Source organism: Ambystoma mexicanum, chromosome 6p (assembly GCF_040938575.1).
Source record: "Ambystoma mexicanum isolate Mex_15411 chromosome 6p, UKY_AmexF1_1, whole genome shotgun sequence".
Classification (NCBI taxonomy): Eukaryota; Metazoa; Chordata; class Amphibia; order Caudata; family Ambystomatidae; genus Ambystoma; species Ambystoma mexicanum.
The window spans coordinates 1,466,055,002-1,466,073,966 of NC_090935.1; the positions used below are offsets into that span (position 1 = coordinate 1,466,055,002).

The 18,965-nt window shown below is 45.7% G+C and overlaps 1 protein-coding gene across 1 annotated transcript in view; it reads right to left on the minus strand.

Annotated features, from left to right (window-relative positions):
• The window catches only part of MOB1B (MOB kinase activator 1B), a 357,208-nt gene extending 347,932 nt beyond the window's left edge, over positions 1-9,276 (minus strand). Inside the window, exon 1 of the mRNA XM_069626279.1 lies at positions 9,122-9,276. Coding sequence (XP_069482380.1) covers positions 9,122-9,135 — 14 coding nt within the window. The 5' untranslated portion in view covers positions 9,136-9,276. The remainder of the gene's footprint in view (positions 1-9,121) is intronic.
• Between the last annotated feature and the right edge of the window lie 9,689 nt (positions 9,277-18,965).

Sequence of the window (18,965 nt, forward strand, 5' to 3'; positions counted from 1 at the left end):
TGTCAAATAAAAGTTACTATGCATGGCTGGCCTGTGGGTGGCAGCAGAGTTTACAGAAAGCGCATTAAATCAGTTGTCTTCCATTGCCATGGGTGGAGTGCATTTCTCTTATGTTGAGTAGGTAAACTAAGTTTCTAGACCTGCAGGTCTAATGGAATTTTAAAGAATTTGCACGGCAAGACTCCTTTTCACTAAATGTTTTATTTAAGCGGTATACAAAAATGCTGTATTGTTGCTGGTTTTATGTCTTGGGTACAAACAATTTCTGACGACATTAAAAATATTTTAATTAGCAAGTTCTGCTAATGAATTTTTGAAAACGTATTCCTTGCCTCGTACTACATAGTCTAAATCGGACACAATTAGGAGCGGGCTTATGTGGATCAATGTTTTTCAGTGCAAGGAGGAGGCTTTGTAACTCACCAAATGAGCAGATGTGTCCCCATATGTTTTGTTTGTATATCCTGGTGTTCAATCGCCCATTTTACAGCAGCACAATACTGTGTCCCAACCTCAAGAACAGCACTTCCATCTCAGTATAGTACATTTACAAACATCCGAAGTGGAATGTCTGATACTGCTGTTATCCGATTCTGGTTGTAGAGACCATTCCAGTTCATACATTTGTAATAGTTAGCAATACTTAATGTCTTGTGCTATCTGCGTTGCGGCCCACTGAACAGAACCCATCTGGAGTGTAATGCCTTCGCATTTACAATACTACAGCATGTAGCTGCCTACAACTACACTAATGGTGTGTTTATGTGCATAATTTGTTTGCAGCAAAGGTGCGTTCCCTCTGCACTAATTTATATCCCAGCCAGAAATTCTTTGAGCTAATTTTAGCTGAGGGATTGTACAGACATTTGAATGTTATGCTATGGGTTTTGTCTCCCACGGTCCCACACTACATATATAGAAAAGCTTTTGGACCAGGTCCAACTTCGGTCTTTCCTCGCTTCTCTCCCTCCCTCTACTTGTGGTGTTCTTCAGGGGTCCAACCTCTCTCACTGGCTATTTAACCACAACCTGGCAACTCGGGCCCACCAAATCTCTACATTCTGCTCTACCTTTCAGTGTTATGCGGATGAGACAGCTCTCTTTCAGGCTCCCCTCAGCTTCTTCTGCCCCTTCTCGCATACCAGACTGTCCTATCCACCTCCAACACTGAGGGTCAGATGCTTCTCCAGGCAGAAAGTGGGGGGGTAGATCTAAGTCCTCAGCTGGGGCCTCCCTCTCCAACAGCCTCCCTGCCTCTCAACTTGAGCAGGACCAGCTAAAGTTCTAGAAGCTACTCAAGACCTTCCTTTTCACTTCTGCTTTCTCTCTCCCCCTCTCCCACATCCCAGTCTTTGGTGCATATTGGTTACCTGGCCAAGCACTGAATGTATGGGACCAGGCTCCTGCACAACCGGTTGCCCTTGCCCTACCTCCAGGTCTCCCAACCACTCAAGGGACTATCTGCAAACCTACAGTCCCCCGACTCTGCACTGATTAGCCACCTGCCGGCTGCACTTATTTATTAGCATTTATAAAGCATGCATCAGCCCTGAGGCATCATGGCGCTGTTACAGAGGACACAAAATACTTAGTTATATGATATACAGTGTTGAAAAATTGACAGGAACATAGAGTAATAGGCGGCGCAGGGAGAGAGCCAAGAGGGACAGGGGGTGGGGGAGCATGAGGGAGTTTAACAGTGTGGTTTTGAAGGTTTTGCAGAAGGTTCAGAGGGAGGTTTCAGCTCCCGAGTGTGTTGGGTAGGGCATTCCAGAGTTTGGGTGCTAGATGAGGAATCCCGATGCCTTCAGCATTTGCTCTTTTAATGGGGGGGCACGCGGAGTTGGTTGGCGTGCCGACTTCTTTTGGGGCGCGTGGAGGTGTCTCTTATAATGGTTTCAGATAACTACGATGGGGCAGAGAGGCAGGCATTTGTGCGTTACGGTGAGATCTTAAAGTTGACCCTCTTTAACTGGGATCCAGTGGGAGGCTCGCCTAGCCTGCATGACCTGGTCTCTTTTGGGGATGCCGAGGGCTGCTCGAAATGCGTTGTTTTGTACTATTTGGAGCCTGTTTAGATTTTCTGCTGAGGTGCCTGCAAGGAGAGCATTACAGTAATCCAATTTTGCTCCAATAGTGGCCCGGGTGATGGAGAGGCAGTTCTAACTGGTTAGAAAAGGTTTTATGGCATTTATAAGTTTGGTGGTGTGGGCCGAGGTGGAGGCAATGGTGCTGACCTGTCGAGTCATCGAGAGGGTGTAGTCAAGGAAAACTCCAAGGGTCTTTACAGAGGAGGAGACGGATATGATGGCGTTGATGGTAAAGTTGTCATTTTTGGTTGAGTTTGGCCAGTATTTCCTTGGGACCTAGGAGGATGAACTCTGTTTTGTCCCCATTAGGTATAGACCATTGGTCGCCATCCAGGTTTGGATGCTAGTATAGATTTGAAGGAGGGCTTCTGCATCTTGATCGTATAAGCCGGTGAGGGGTGGGGGGGGGACTTGCGTATCGTCCGCATAGTTTGTGTAGGCTATGCCAAGCGAATCCAGTTTGTTCAAGAGTGGCTTTGTGAATAGGTTGTAGAGGGTAGGTGCAGTGCAAGATCCCTGGGGAACTCCGCAATGGATGGTGGTGGGAGCTGCATTAGCCTGATCGGAGTAAACCTTCATGGCTCTGCGCTCTAGGAATATAGTTATCTAGGATGTGGCCAGTTCAGTGAAGTGGGCTGCATTAGAGAGATGGGACGTGAGGTTGCTGTGGTCGACAAGATCAAACGCAGCGGAGAGATCTAGGAATAGCAGGAGGGCTTGTTTGCCCATGTCCATCTTTTTTTTTTTAAGGTTTTAGCGGGCGGTGTCTGTGCCATGGCCTTTGCGGAAGCCCGGTTGTCTTTTGCCTAGGATGGCGTTTGAGCTGGACGTGGGCAGCTTGATCTAGAATTTTGAGGAGGAAGGAGACGGTGGTGATGGGCTTGTGGTAGTTGTTGGGGCATGAGGGATCTAGGGATGTTTTTTTTTTTTAGGGGACGTACCCATGCTTCTTTTAGGCTTTCTGGTACAATTCCATTGGAGAAAAAAGCATTGATGAATGCCGTGATGATCGGGGTCAACACTTCAGTGCACTCTTTGATGATAGCCAGAGGGCAGATTTACAAATGGATGGTTTGATGTGTTAGATGAGATCTGAGACATCTCTGAAGGAGAAAAGAGGGGTAGTGAGGAGGGGAGATAGGCATGGACATCCTGCCAGGTTTGGCTAGTGCTTCGTGTTGTGATTGAATTATCTTGGAGAACTTTGATTTTGTTTAGGAGGGCTGCCAGAATGCTAGAGCACCACGCTTCGTCTTCAGTTATTTCATCTGGGCTGCTGGAGGGGGTGATGTGATCTCTGAAGATGGAGAACATTTCCTTGGATTTGGAGTTAGGTGTGGAACTGCATAGGTTGAGGGATTCAGATTTGGCTTTAAATATGGCTTTTTTGTATACTGATGAGATTCTTTTAAATTCTTTCAGGGTGAAGTCATTGGGCGTGTATTGCCACTTGGCTAGGGCCAGGCGTTTGTTAGAACGTAGGGTAGATAGCTCTTCTGTGAAGCAAGAGCTGGTATGCATAGATTTTTTCTCTTTTTTCCCTCAATTGGGGCTATAGCATCCATTGCTTTAGTTACTATGCCCTCCCCTCACCACTTGTCCCCCCTCCAACCACCTTGCACTTGCACGATCTGAATGACACAAGGCCTAGTAAGACCGCTTTGTCCTTCTGTCCTCCCTTGTCTTGTCACACCTAGAAACACTTGTGTACATGCACGTTATAAATGACATACCGGGTAATAGTGTCACCTCTAAATTCTCATCTGGGTTTGTCATGAAGAGGACTACTTTTAGTCATCTGCTGGTAGAGACAGCCCTACAGATAAGGGATGTTTTGGGCCCTTTTACTCACAAAAAAATAGGAAAATACTATGAAGAAAAATAAGGAGCAAAAATGCTCTAATCAAATAAATAGGAAAGACACATAAGGGGCTTGTCCCCCTGCTTTCACCCACACAGCTCAATGTAAATATTTGGTAGAGTAGTGCACACAGGAAGAAACTGCTATGCGACTGTCTGATCTTAAGTAAAAATGTAGCTGTTAATCTGCATGGATAACTAGATACAAAGTAATGCGTTTCAAAAACATTTCTGTTTTACAGTTATTTTACTCACCAAGAAAATACTTATTAGTAATGGGACTTCCATTCTTACTCTAAAATAACATTTTACTCCCAACTTTAAAAAATAGGGGGGTAAAATACTCCTGCTTCAAAATCTTAACGGATCATCGGGTAAACACGTTGCAGGATGCATGTGTGCTCTCCCTTCCAGTCTGTTGTACAAGAAGTTGGGCAACCATTGATGTTGTAAAGTCTGCCACATATGACCGTCCAAAGTCTGAAAGGCCAGGTATGGCATGCTACTGCTCTCGGGTACATGTGCTTTACAAGTGTGCACATGTCGAGGAATTGTGGAGCGAGTCGCCTTCGCTCAGATAATGAGAACCCAAGCAATAGGATCTCTATGGGCTTTTGAAGACTTTCTGAAAATGAAAACTTAGCCTTTAAATACTAGTGTCCATCTTCCCTGAGTGTTCATTCAAGTCATCATCTGTACAGTATAGGTCATCCACATATGTCCAGCATGTCTGCATGCCTTCTAAGATGGATTGTATCCTACAAGAGACTAGCCCAGGACGCTAAGCCAATCACATGCTTGTCATGCAGTTAGCTTCCTTTCCTCCCACTTGGAGGGCTTCTGCTCTCCCTTGGGTGCTGAGCCCTATTTCTTCTCTTTCTCTGAAGGTAAAGGATAGTCTTTGTCTCCATCTTTGTGGTTGCTTAAGCCCTTCTTGTAGGTTCTCCTATCCCAACCAGCTTCTTTCCTGGAACGGATACCATCTCTTTCTACAGATATTGTTCTACTACGAAAGGTCCCCCTTTCTTCTTTAGCAGGGGATATACTGCCATTCCCTTTCTGCCTGTTACCAATGGTACTACTAGGTGGTGCCCTTTAGGGTGCTTACTCTCACCCAACTTCTCTTGTTCTTCCACAGGGAGTCTACCGAAGTTAACATGGAGAACCATGTACATTTTTGTAGCAATATTCTTGTATAAGCCTGGCTGAGAAGACAGCAGTTATTAAAAATGATGATGTAAAATGAGATCCAATATTGCTTTCAGTCGAGTATCGGAGTGTTTCTAGCCAGGTTATGAAACTGTCAGCTAGAAATAGGAAAAATCTCAGTATTTCCCTTTAGCTAATTATACAGGCAATAATTACTGTAAATGCATGTTTCAATTATCATTGAGCCATCAATAGCAGTGAATCCCTAGTAGAAAATATTTGAGTATTTTCTTGCCCGACATGTAGATTTTTGCTTTTGTTATAACAATTGTGATCGATTGGATTAATTAGGAAGAATAATAATTTGTTCATGATGGATCTTGTTTCTATGTCTACATTTTCTAATTGTGTGATTACTTATGACTGACTGTCAAAATGGTAAATAAACGAACGATTCAACAAGTGACTAAGGTGCATCACCTGCAAGGCAGTGAAAAGGTATAAGGCAAACATGATCCTTTTCAATCGTCTCATAGTTCGACCTTTGAGGCAGACACCTGAAATGGGACCAACAGCATTATTGGTATTTCAGGTGTAAAAATATTTTATGAAATCTGTTTATTATTCAGCAATTACATTCAGTTTATCGCCCTCAAAGATGAACAAACAGTAGCAAAGCCAACAGTTTGTGCTTTTGTCTCGGTATGGGATAGGCATTTAATAGGTGCCGACTTAATGGTACGACCTGGCCAAAAGATAACATTAGCTGGAAAATACAACCACTATCTGGCATATGATGGCCGTAGCTGGCAAATGCCCATCTACCTCAAACCCAAACTATTGTAGCCATTTACGGATGCAATTAACTAAGCAGAATGCTAAGAAGTAACTGACAGGCCAAAGTATGATGTTACTGCTTGACAGAGCGGGATCCAAATGTTCACAGGAGGTTGGGTTTTGGGCATGGAGGGGCAGTCAATGGGCGGGTAAATACCCAAAAGATGTACGTGTCCCCCTCACATGTCAACTCCTACCTGTACTCCAATATAAACGTTTCTGCGTATAGCCTAAACTAAAAAGTCCAGCGCATGCAAATAATTCTGGTCCAACGTGCAATATTAATATCCCCTTTTAATGTTATCCACCCAATAGTCCTAGTTGTATTGCATTTGTGATTTAAAGCTGTAACAGGAACATCTAATATCAGCCTATTATGAAGTCTACACATTTTAATACCCACTTTCAAATTGCATTCACGGTCACTGAATTTACCCCAGGACACAACTGCCCTTTCACAGATTTCCGCTTTTCATGTCAATTCAATATCAGACCTATTATTACTCCCCTGCCTTACCTCTGAAGGGTGAAAGGGTACATTAGGTAAACCCATTGAATTACCCTGTCAAAGTTTTACCAGCCGTCCTGTTACCAGATGAAACATAAAGGTTTAAAAATAAATTACCCCAACTGTACTCAGGGGTTACTCTGAGAAGGATAAAGGACTGAGCTAAGCACACGTGAAACAGGACTGCCTACCCGACCAGACCAAACCTTTCAGGGGAAACGTCTCATGATATTGTGCAATTTATTACCCACGTAAGTGGTACTCCCTGTATCACACTTATAATGCTGAAAAGTTGAGTGAGGCCCACGTGACATAGGTGCCCACCAATCAAAAACCTAATTATGCATTTCCATTCATATCATCTACCTCAGTGGTATGCATTTCATAACCATCAAAAAGTTGCATTGCGTCAGACATACTTGGCATGTAAATAACTGCACCATACATACATGCCTTCATAAGTCACTAAGCTGCTGTAAAAATCTCCCCATATTTATCTTTACCACATTTACAAGATTGAAAACGTAGAGCCAGGAACACAATGTCTTAAATGCCTTTAAACATTTTTTTTAAAGTACTGACATGTCAAAATACACCAATATTTAATATTCCTCCCTTTTGCGATACATTTCATGGACATAAAGGATAACACCTGACATGCAAACAACTTGGTCTCCGTTCGATTAACCTTTGTCCATGTACCAGACAAATATGAAGTCATTTTCATTTGAACGTTTTCATGCTCGGCTCAACTACCCTTTGCTTTCAAAAAACACCTGCTTTTCATGACCTCCACTACCCAGCTTGCTCTCAGAATGATACCAATAATTCAGCCAGAAATATGTTATACTCCACCACAGACAACGAAAGTCTGAAATGTAAAAGATGGACACATTATTTCCCAATCCATGCGCTCTAATTGTACACCACAGAAATATGTAGATTGCTTATGGAAGCCCTCCATATAGGGATTGTCCATTGACTCGGCTCAGTCTTAAACGGTACTGCACAAAATGCGTAATTCTCGACATACAAAAAAATGCCAACGTACCTAAAGTTCAATTACCCTCTGCCGCCTACATTTTATTACAGGACAGTGTACCTCAAACCTTTCCTGTCATTAAGATGAACGCCCGTAATTGCGACATTCCTCAACCTATCTGATCTGTGCCGCAGTGCCATTGCCCCTTTACTGCACCTCCTTTTTTATCCCTCTTGACAACAACAAAAAAGTAGGCAATAGAACCGGGCTTTGCCCACATTAATATACCAGTATACCGCACTGAACCGAACAGACGCAGTAGGTTCAATTAGAACGGATTGAAAACGAAATAACGAAGTTCGTGGCAGAAGGTGGACGTCCTGTGTTAAGCGTACTGCACAGAAAGTTAAGCAATTAATAAAATATAGGTGTCCATCCATGGTGACATGGACGTTTAAACACCAAGAGAACACGAAAACGGGGTGCTTGCGGGGTCATTTTCGGTGCACTTCACTTCTTGTTCCCTTGGATGACAAACGTCTTATCCTTTTGCACCAATGGGCTTCTATTTCTGAACAGGCGCCCCTCGCCAGAGAGGCAACTCTGCACACAGAGCTTAAACTGCATGTCAACTTGGCCTTCCCCGCCACACAGCTGAAAGGGAGCCCAGTCCGCAGAGTTGTTTAAAGTCAAGTAGGTGGCTCCGAAATGCGAAACCTAATTTTAGCATCACATAATTTTCTCGTTACAAAAGACAAAGACTAGCGATCTGCCGGGGACGAAAATAGGGAACCAATGTTAACAAAACAAAAAAAGAACTCAAAGACTCATGACTAGAGAAAAGGGTACATTGTAACTCGCGCTGCTAGGTCCTGACATGGTGTTTTTGCTACTTCCTCAATTCTTCTTTCGCAGATTGTGGGATACATTCTCAGTGGGGTCTTCACATTCCAAAGTAGCAACTAGAAACCACAGAATGCCCCGGGGGTCAAGACTGGTATAAGCGCATACATCTGCCGGTTCAGAAACTGCACGGCGATTTTCAGATTTGTCATCAGTGAAACCGAGATGTTCTTACTTTCACCTAAATACAACCAAGGGAACAAACAAAATAAAGATCTTCTTTAAATCAAATTGAATTTAGACACCGTATCAACAATCTCAACTAGAGTACTTGTAAACTATCCAGTCAAGTACCCAGATCATCTTGAAGATAAACAATTAATCCGGGGCATATCCAGTTCATGTGGTGAACTGCGTTTTCTCGCTGTGTTGAAGAAGGAACCAAATGGATAACAAACAAGAACAACTACTACCACAGAAGTGATGCTACGCCTGACAATTAAACACAATGATATGAAACGGCAAGGTAGCAATAAACAAACATTATCCTCATCAAAAAATAACTTGACACTCTTGGGCCACTCCGGAAGAGATAGCTACACACTATGCTGCACAAATAGCAGCCAGGCTGAGGTCTCCCAGAAAAGGCTACTTCGGTCCACACTGGCAACGAACAGCCGTAGGAGGGCGGGGCGGGGATGGGAGGCAAACCCAAAACCCCGCAACAGCAAACGCACTGGCGTTTGCTTCTGCTGTGGCTATTACAGACATCGATTACACCTGCACCCGGTGGAATAGAGGCAGAGCGGTGGCACAGACGCAGCAACATGATAGCAAGAACTTCGCACTCACAAGAGAAAACTCATGGTGGCAGCCGAGGTTCCTTGTCTGGCAGTTGATGCAAACACCGGAGGCAGCTAACGCTGAGACGGGGGTGGGGGCAGATGGAGAGCGCAGCCGTAAACTTCCGGAACGAGCAAATCCACCCTCCCCGCGCCAACAGCACCAGCGGCGGAAACCAGAATAAAAACAATAAAAGGACAATAAACCAAACCACAGCCGATTGCGCAGGTCACGCGACGTACCGTGAACAGTGGACTGATCAGCCGCCATGTCAAGGTCAGGCATAATCGTGATCGTTTTGTATTAATAAGATTAGATACAAGTAAGGAACAACGCTCGGCAGATAGATCATGTGTGGCCAAGTCATAATATCAGTCCAAAGAGCTCGCCGTCTTGGATAAAAACATAAAAAAACATGTAAGTATTGGAGTAGGCGGAACCTACAATGATTTCTTATGGGAATTCGGGAGGACATAGATGCCCTTTTCTTGACTGGTATTGACAGATATAGCCACATCAGTATAAACAAATGATACAATTACATGCCCCCCCCCTCAAAGAGGACACAGAGACATTTGTTGCTCGCCCGGGCTCTGCGCGTTCACGTGAAACCTCGGGTAGCCCCTGTTTAGTTGGGTCACTCCGTCTCGCCTGTCTGAAAGCGGCTGCACCACACTCCTCCTTTTTCATAACAACAACAAAGAGTAATGTGGCATACAACTAAACTTTTCTTCTCCCCCCCATCTGAAAAATAAACACAACCAACAGCTTGATAATATCATTGGTGAGCGAGTTGAAATAGCCCTTTTCTCTATGCATCAACACATAAAGGAGGGCCTACATCATGCAGTGTGTTGAGGGTACCACCTACTCCCCCTGCAGTTTGACCTTCCACGCCTTGGTCATCTGCTTCTCATGGACGCTGTCATCTATTCCGTTTTTCGTCATTCGCATTCCATGGCATAGCCCGCATCTGGCCACCCTCACTGACTTTTTTTTAAAGAAGCTCTAGTTCCTCATCACTGTGGCGTTCCCATCTGACGCAGCCACCATGGACCCCTTCACTTCCACCACGTCCATGGGTTGAGGTTCATAGGTCAATGAGAGTTTTCCTTGCTCATGTCTGTTCCTCACCAGTACTTCGTCTGTGGGTGCCAAACAATGTGGTTGTAGGCCCCTACAGAGGTTTTCACTTTCATTCCTGGCTCTTCATTCTCCGGAGACCCTCTCATCATCAATTTCTGCAAATGCTACCCTCCCCAGGTCTGAAAACAGACCCCAAGAGCATCTATTGAGTAGTGCCTCTGCGGAGGCCACACCCGTCGAGCAATGGGGAGTCGCTCACTATTCCCTTAAGAACTGGTATAGTGTCATTCTCAGACACTGGCCCTACCCATGGGCAATGCAAAACACTTTGTTGTGAGGTTGTATGAACGTTCGGCCTCCCCGTTTGGCTTTGGCCACACCAGCGATATCTTTCTGTGGTGAATTCCCTATTCCAGCATGAACTGTCCAAAACTCTCCCCTTGAAATGGCAGTTCATTGTCTGAGCAAATTTCCTTTGGGAAAATATGTGACGCGAATACCTTTTCTAGCACTGGTACAATGTGGTCAAACACTGTGGATTCCACAAATTCAACTTCCGGATATCATGTCCTCTGATCAATGAACACCATGAAGTGTGTGTCCCGACCAGCAGATCCAAAGTCAACGTGCACTGTCTCCCATGAGTGGCAACTTCTCGGCATAGGCTTAATTCATGGTTCACATTGCAATGGGGCAGCTGCTTGGCACCACACACATCCTGCCACAAACACATCGACACATCTTTCCAAGTTTGGGAACCACACCTTAAGCCTCAAGCGTGCCTTGGTTTTGGCTGCACCCCGGTGGCCTTGATGTGCCAATGCAATGATTTGCTGAATTTTGCACGATGGAATCACCATCTTCGGCCCCCTCGGAAGCAAACCCGAGCCAGAGAATGCAAATTCCTCCCTGAACTTCCACAGCTTCTCAAGCATTGTGCAGGCCTCATGAGTCTTTTTACTCAAACCTTCCAGGATCCCCTTGCACTCCCCCTTTTGCAACACTCCTCGGAGGAGGCGGAACACTCGTCCTCTTCAGACACGGTGGTCAGTTCCTGAATGGACATGACATTTGGAGATGATTCAATGAGGACTTGGACAAACTCCTCTGCTTCTGCCTCTCAAGTCTTGTTCCCGCTGTGTCCCCTTATTGGATGCTGTGAGAGATAAACCGCAGCATTATTTTACCCCGGTCTGTACATCAGACACACTCCATACTCTAGCAGGGCAAGCATCCATCTTTCAATTCTAGCAGGCAGTTTTGATGACAAGCCTGCCATGATCAGTACAAGGGGCTTGTGGTCAGTGACTACAGTTACTGGTCTTCCCAGAATGTATAAACGGAAGTGTTGGCATCCCGAAAGAACCTGCAGAGCCTGTCGCTCAATTTGAGAGTATTGTTGTGAAGGCGCCCATTCCCTGACACAATATTCAAAACCTTGAATAATGGACACACCCCGCTAGGGAAGGAGACCAGGAGATAGATTGCAAGTAGAACAAAGTTTTATATAAGATACATTGTCCACGCAGAGAACTCTGCTGCCCGGAATGCGCTCGGCCAAACATTACATAGGCAGCACAATTATAAGATGAAAAACCATCACTGATGATGCCAAACTATAAGTACACAATTCTACAATATAATCTACAATATAATTGGTGATGCACATTAGTACAGTATGCATCCTTAGGTGCTGGCCATGTTGGATTGACATTTGCTTGGGTGCCACTCCCTCAGCATGTGGGTCAGCTGGGCTCATCTCCGTGGGGTGAAGGCCATGCCGGCAAAGTGACACATTCCCTGACTTGCTAAACTATAACAACAGTATCTGAGGGCATGAGACAAATGACCATCATAAACGTCTGGCCCAAATAGGATTATATATCTACATTGTACCCTTTGCACCTTGGCACCCATAAAGCTAATGCCCCGACCCAGGTACCCATCTTGGGGGGTTTTGATCTACCTGATGCCTCATGATACAGATAGACATGTGTTAGTTTTAGGAAGAATATATTGGTGTATGGGATTAGGGCTATGGCGGGTGTTCTCCTCTGATTACTGTGAGGGGTCAGATGTGTATCTGTATCAAAGAGCAGAGAGGCCTGGGCCCAGCGGGTTATGGCAAAGCGGGGTGGGGATCGAGGGAGCACAGGCAGGTTAGTGGAGACGGATGTTCACAAGGGCAGGGGCCTGCTCCGGTCTCGCACAGTGCAGTGAGCTCATCTTCCTACTGGGCGATACTAATTATTGCAACAATAAAAGGCTGGACTTCCATGCGAACAGAGTTTGCGTAGAGCAGGCAGGAGGTGGGGGGGCCGGGCTGTTTGTGCATGGTGCTGGGCAGGGGGAGAGATCAGTTTCTAGAGATACTTGGTCTTTGAGCTTCACTAAGGCTTGGGTACATAATTCTTTCATTAGTAATGAGAGGGAGATAATACAGATCACGCGTAAGTGGGAAGGGGGTCTCTCCCTCCTCCAGCATAATCGGGATCCGTCCATGCGGGGATGGAGAGGGGGTGGCAAAAGACCACCTCTCCCCCAACATTTGCTTGTCTCCGACAGGACTCAGCTAGCAAACGCCACCGGCTTCACATTTCCACTTGCATCCTGCTGAGTCAGTACAGCACCGAGACCAAGAGTGACTTTTGCTGTGCAGGCATCCTTGACCTGGTCAAACGCAGCCTGTTCCTGCTGTCCCCACTGCCACAGTGTCTTTCTTCGTCCGATTCCTTAGCGGCTCTGACAGGGTGGCAAGGTTCCTGATGAATCGTCCACAATAGGTCACCATCCCCAGGAAGTTGCGTACCTCTGAAACTGTCTCTAGACGTTTTGCCTCTTTAATGTCTTTTACCTTCCCTGGGTCTGGCAACACACCCCCTTCTTCGAAAACAAACCCAAGCCAGTCAATGCTGGTCTTGAAGAACTCCCATTTCTCTTTATGTAGTGTAAACCGAAGTGATTTTATAATTTCCAGGGTCTTCACCAGTCGCCCCATGTGTTCCACTTCCGAACTCGAAAACACGAGGATGTCGTCACAAATTATCAGGACACCATCCAGATCTGCCAAGACTCCTCTGATGATGTTTTGAAACACCTCCGCCGCCGATGACACCCCAAAACGGAGTTAATTATAGCAATATAGCCCTCTGTGCGTGGTGAATGTGGTAATGTAACTCTACTCAGGATGGAGCTTGCCCTGATGATATCCTGCCCTTAAATCAAGTTTGGAGAACAATCTCGCCCCCTGAAGTGCAGCAACAATGTCATTGATGGTGGGCGTTAGGTGTCATTCTCTTTTGATGGCTTTGTTTGGCAAATGCATGTTAACTCAAATCCTGATGGAGTGTGGCTGCTGGGGTTTCCTTGTCCCCAAAATCAGAGACACCCACAGTGTTGGGCCCTCCACCTTCTCAATGATGTCCAGCTGAACTAACTGATCCAGCTCCTTGTCAACTTGTTCCCTCAGATGGAATGGGATTCTCCTGCGTTTAAGAGCCACTGGGTGAACCGCAGTGTCAATGTGGAGCCTGACAGGTTTGCCCACCAGTTTCCCAATGCCAACGAATACATCGGCAAACTTCTCCAGGACCGCCTGGCCATCCTCAATGTAGATGCCATAGGCAAAACTCACAATCTTTCATTCTTCTGCCACAGCACAGCTCAGTAAAGTATTATCACTGATGTCCGTAACAAAAAACTTGTCTTAATGGAGTTTGTTCCATGCCCAACTTATTTTACTTTTTATTTTATTTTATTTTATTGTTCATTTATAACACGCTTAATACCAGCAAGTGGTTTCTAAGTGCGGGATCAGGATTCGAACCTGTGTTGCGCTGCATTGTCTTCCTTTCAAGACAAACACGTTGCCCCTGTGAGAAACCTGAAGGTGTCTCACTCACTAGTCCCCGGGGATCTGTCATCCAGGTGGCCAGGACACAGCCATCGCCATTGGAACCAGTTCCTTGGGGTGGACCAGTGCGGGAGGATCACCTGGTTGGGGGTCTTCGGGGAGTGGAAGTGGGACACCGAAGGGTGAGACGCTGTATCTCTTTTCCTGTAACACCTTTTCCCCATCCTACCAGGTAGGATACGGCAAGCTCAACCCCCATACCCCCTTTTTTCAACACAAACACCTTGTCACTGACACTTCATCGTGAGCAACAACGGACTAAAACCAGAGCCTGACATGTCCCAACACCGTAGTCAGGCAAGGTTAGGCAATTACTAATCATTGCACACACCTTACTCCCATCACACTTCCCCCACATGGTTAAAAGGCGGAGCACGAATGCACACTCTGAACGAGGAAAAGCACACAAGGAAGCAGCAGTTCCAAGCTGGCGATTTAACACAAGGAGAAAGGCATCGAGAGCGGAGAGGGTTGCAAGGAGGGAAGTACTCTTGACCTCTAGAAACCCCCATGTACACAAGCCTTGGAAAGTAAAAAGCCTCAGACAAGGACCTGAAGCTCAGCAGACCCACACTGTGCATCAAAGGTATCCGGGGTGCTCCCGTGTACATAAGGCCAGGAGGAGCGATTGCTGCTGTGGAACTGTCCCTGGCTCCTGCAAGAAAGGCACGCCAGTAAGAGCAGCACAGCCGTTGTGTCAGAGAAACCGATACAAAATCACCCAATGTTTGAACCAAGGTTGCAAGCGGCAACATTGTATGAAGAATTCAACAAAGGACTGTGTTTGAAGCGCATGTGTTAAGAAGTGCGAACAATTGGAATCTTAAGGGTGAATTAACTTTTGAATGCCAAATTAGATACTAAATACAGAGTGGTCCGGCGCCCGAAGGGTTGCTCATTCGAAGGTCTCTGTTGGGTATCAAACTAAATGAGAAATACTTTGTTGGAAAGAAACTTTGAATCAAAGTGGTCCTGTGACGGGTTCAACAAAAACCTGTGCACAATCAAAGTCTTCGATAAGTATAAAGTGAAACTTACAATTGGTCCGAGCCTGGCTGAGGGAGACTAGTAGAACGTGAAGTGGGATCTGAGCCCGGCTGAGGGGATCCAGTGTGAACCGTGAGTCACCTGAGAAGATATAATTTTGAAATTACAAGAAAAGGGGATCTGAGCCACGCTGAGGTGGATCCTGGAAGAAACCTGCAATACCCTTTAGTTAAAAGAAGAAAGGAACTTTCTATGTTTTTGTTTTGCACATCAAGACCTCTAAAACAAGAGACTTTGATGGAAAAGAGACTTGAGCACAGAAGGTCCCGATATTGGAACTGCCATAATAACCTCGTACCGCAGACAACAGAGTGTGCGTTTTGCTCAGAGTGAACCATCTTGCCCTGTGTTGAAAACATTAGAAAAGGGAGGCCAATTGGCCAAATATCCTGTTTATCATTTTGTCAACACTTCTTTCTTTTTCATGAACCGTACCCCACACTATTTGGAGCTAGTAGTAAGGATTGGCATTCGTTTAAAAAAAAATAGGCTCCTCTTTTGTTTGACACGACTCCACTAGGACGGGATTCTTTATTATTTGATGGGCGTAGCTTGCTCCCATCTTCGATTTTGGTTTAGATAGGTGTTTGTAGCACCTCTTTGAAAGTTCAATAAACACCCTTGAACTGTGGTCTCTTGTGTCTGTCTTATTTTGATACCTTGCCTTTCTTACACCCCTGAGCTAACCTTCCTCGCCTAACTTGCGAGACAAACACCCCCATCAGTGGGATGGGCCTATCTCCATCAAAAGTGAAGATGCAAACCTTTGGCGGGCTTAGCGCTGGGGGATTTGGCAATTTTTTTATAGTGTTTCGGTGCCATAACATTCACGGATGCTCCTGTGTCGATCAGCACAAGGACCCCAGGCCCATAGACACTGACCACACACCTCAGCTTTCGTCTCTTTCTCGCCTTCAGATCGCAGACTTTGGAGATAAAGAAAATGTCCTCCTCATCTTCATCTTCCACTTCTTGCCCACTCTGGTCCTCTTCTTTATCCATTAGAGCCACATTTTGAGGACGCCTCTGGACAGATGAAGCCATTCTGACTGGTCCCCTCTGTACCAACACCGGGACAGGTGTACGACACATGCATGCAAAACGGTTAGGGTTACCACACCTACCGCATGTCCGGCTCTTGGCTGGACACTCTGTAGCGTGGGGAAGATTGTACATGGCACAGACGGTTCTGGAACTTTCTCTTTCAGCGGAGTTGTATTCCTTCACCTTGCACCTTGTGGGCATCCTACAGCACATACCTCATCAATTTTCAATGTTCGTATTGCTGCATCCATCTTGGACTCGCACCAGGGTTAACCCTGGCTCTCTCAACACTTGGCGTCGCATTTTCTCAGAGGCACACGCCTGAATGCGCTGCTGGTGCATCATGATCTCTTCATTGTCCCATGCACATGTGGATGCTAGCTGTCTCAACTTGCCATGAAATGTGTCCAAAGTTTCATCCTCCTTCTGTTTGGCATTGCACATGAAAAACCTCTCAAAGTCCAGATCGAGGAGCGCCATAAAGTACTCCCTCAAAGCATTTTTGGCTGCCACATAGGACCCATCAACTTATTGTAAAGTCTTGAATATTTTATGAACTGCTGGTCCTGCCACACAAATGTGATCCGACATCTTTGCCTCATCATTCACCTCCCCCGTGGCACTGAAATACATCTCCAGACATTCAATCGACAGGTTCCATCTCAGGCCCAGTATTGACAGTGCACCAGATACATCAAACTCCGGCATTGGTGCAAGGAACCCTTGTTGACGGGGTATCTGTATGCCAACTGGGGCAGCCACACAAGCTGCTGGGACATTACCCTGACTGCCATCCATGATGCTGCATTTTTTGGCAGAAACGTCTTCACTGAGTGCACAGCCACCCCCCCCCACACACACAGAGGGCTGCAACCCAGCATTGTGTGACTTTACTTATTGGCACAGGATGGTGGACACGCCAATATATATTTAGCCACCACGTTTCTGGTAGACTCTAATAGGTCACAAAAGTCCAAAATGATAGGTCCCCTTTTTTTCCATGTAGGGTTAAATGGATAAGGTAATGTCCCACCATGAGAAAAAAACTCACTCCTTTCCAACGCACACCAGATAGAAAGCTTCATAAATTATTCTTTTATTTTTTTGAAGTTCGTAGAAAAAGCTAAAAAAAAATACTAAGGAGAGGCACATGTGCACTCCCTCAGGGAGCCTCAACTTGTTAGGCTGACCAGAGTGTGCCTCACCGTCGTGCGTGCTTTGGCTCTGCGGCAGCAACCCCCCTGAGATATTGTTCTGCCTCTTCGTCAGCATCCGAAATCACTGCTGCATGGCCCGAGCACATGGTCCGTCAGAGCGACCTCCTCATTGCCATTGTTTTCAGGGCCGCAAGGCCTCTCGCAGCGATAGCCCCGGACTCTCCAAAGAGAAAACTGATACACTTGTAGCTCATCCAGCTCTGCACGTGCAATGGCGTGCAACCGCGGGTACTTCCTGTTTATTGGTGCAACTTGCGTCACTCTGTCGCATCCATCTTAAAGCGGCCACACAATGCAGTGATAAAAAGCAGGAAAAATAATAATCTTGTAAGAGTACATAAAATGTGTAAAATATGTTTATGACCATTCCAAGTATGCAATCCAAACACCCTCTACTCACAATATTCCTTCTGCGCTAAAGATAAATCACAGAATTAGGAACAACACCCACGCCATAACAAATTGTAAAAAACTTTGGAATCCTAATAGACAACAAGCTAACCCTAGAACCGCAAGTAAACTCAATACTCAAGAAATGCTTCTTCCACTCACAGACGATCAAAAAGATTCTACCATTCCTCTCCTTCACGCACAAAACACTAGCCATCATGTCCAGAATAGACTACGGCAACAGCCTATACCTCAGAATGCCAGAGTGTAGTGATTTGTATACAAATGTTTTCCTGTGTGTGTGTGTTATAGTATTCCTGTAGTGTGAGGTTATCAGTATAGAATCTAATGTGTGGGGTAGAATGTGAATTGCACGAGAGTTCCTTGGAGTGGCAGTTGGAGCCAACCTACATGGGGGCTGGTAGATGTTATCTTACTCTTATCTTAAACATCAATACAAGTCTGTAATTTGCTTGGAATGGAAGTAAACTTGCTTAAAAATAACAGAGGCTCAAGATCGTTATTGAAGTACAAACGTTACTACATTGGCGATGAGGATTTAAGGTGCGTCTAAAAGAAAAAGAGTGGAGAAGTCGGTGCGCCAGCGGCGGTCTGAGCAAAAAAAAGTAAATGTGATTACCATAGGCTGTTGAAAGGTGTGCAGGGCGCACACATAAGACTGCCGCTCGCCGACAGAAGGAAACGTGTGCAGGGCGCACACAGAAGTCTTCCGCTCGCCAACAGAAAGAAATAAGCATCGGAACATCCGTAAAGAAGACATCTACCAGCCCCCTCCCCGGGTTCCAGGTGAGCAGTTTGGCTTTAAACGGTGTAAGGGCGGCTGGAGGGACTGTTGCGCATAGCCACATAAAGTTAAATTGTCAGGGGCTATAACTGTCTCCGGTCTGAGAGAAGACCGTAATTTGTGACTGTGCCGTGAGTTTTTATTGGGATATTTGCGTGCTACGAGTGTACACGGTCAGTGCTGCTCGGGGGGCAGTGGGAGAGCAGAGCTAAGTCCTCAGAGGGGAGGAGCTCTGAGCATTACGAGGATAAGAAACAAATGATGATAACACAGGGCGTGTCGGAAGTGTAATTTAGTTCGGGGTACGCTTACGCTGACAAGGTTTCCTTTTCGAACGTGATGACTGTGTTA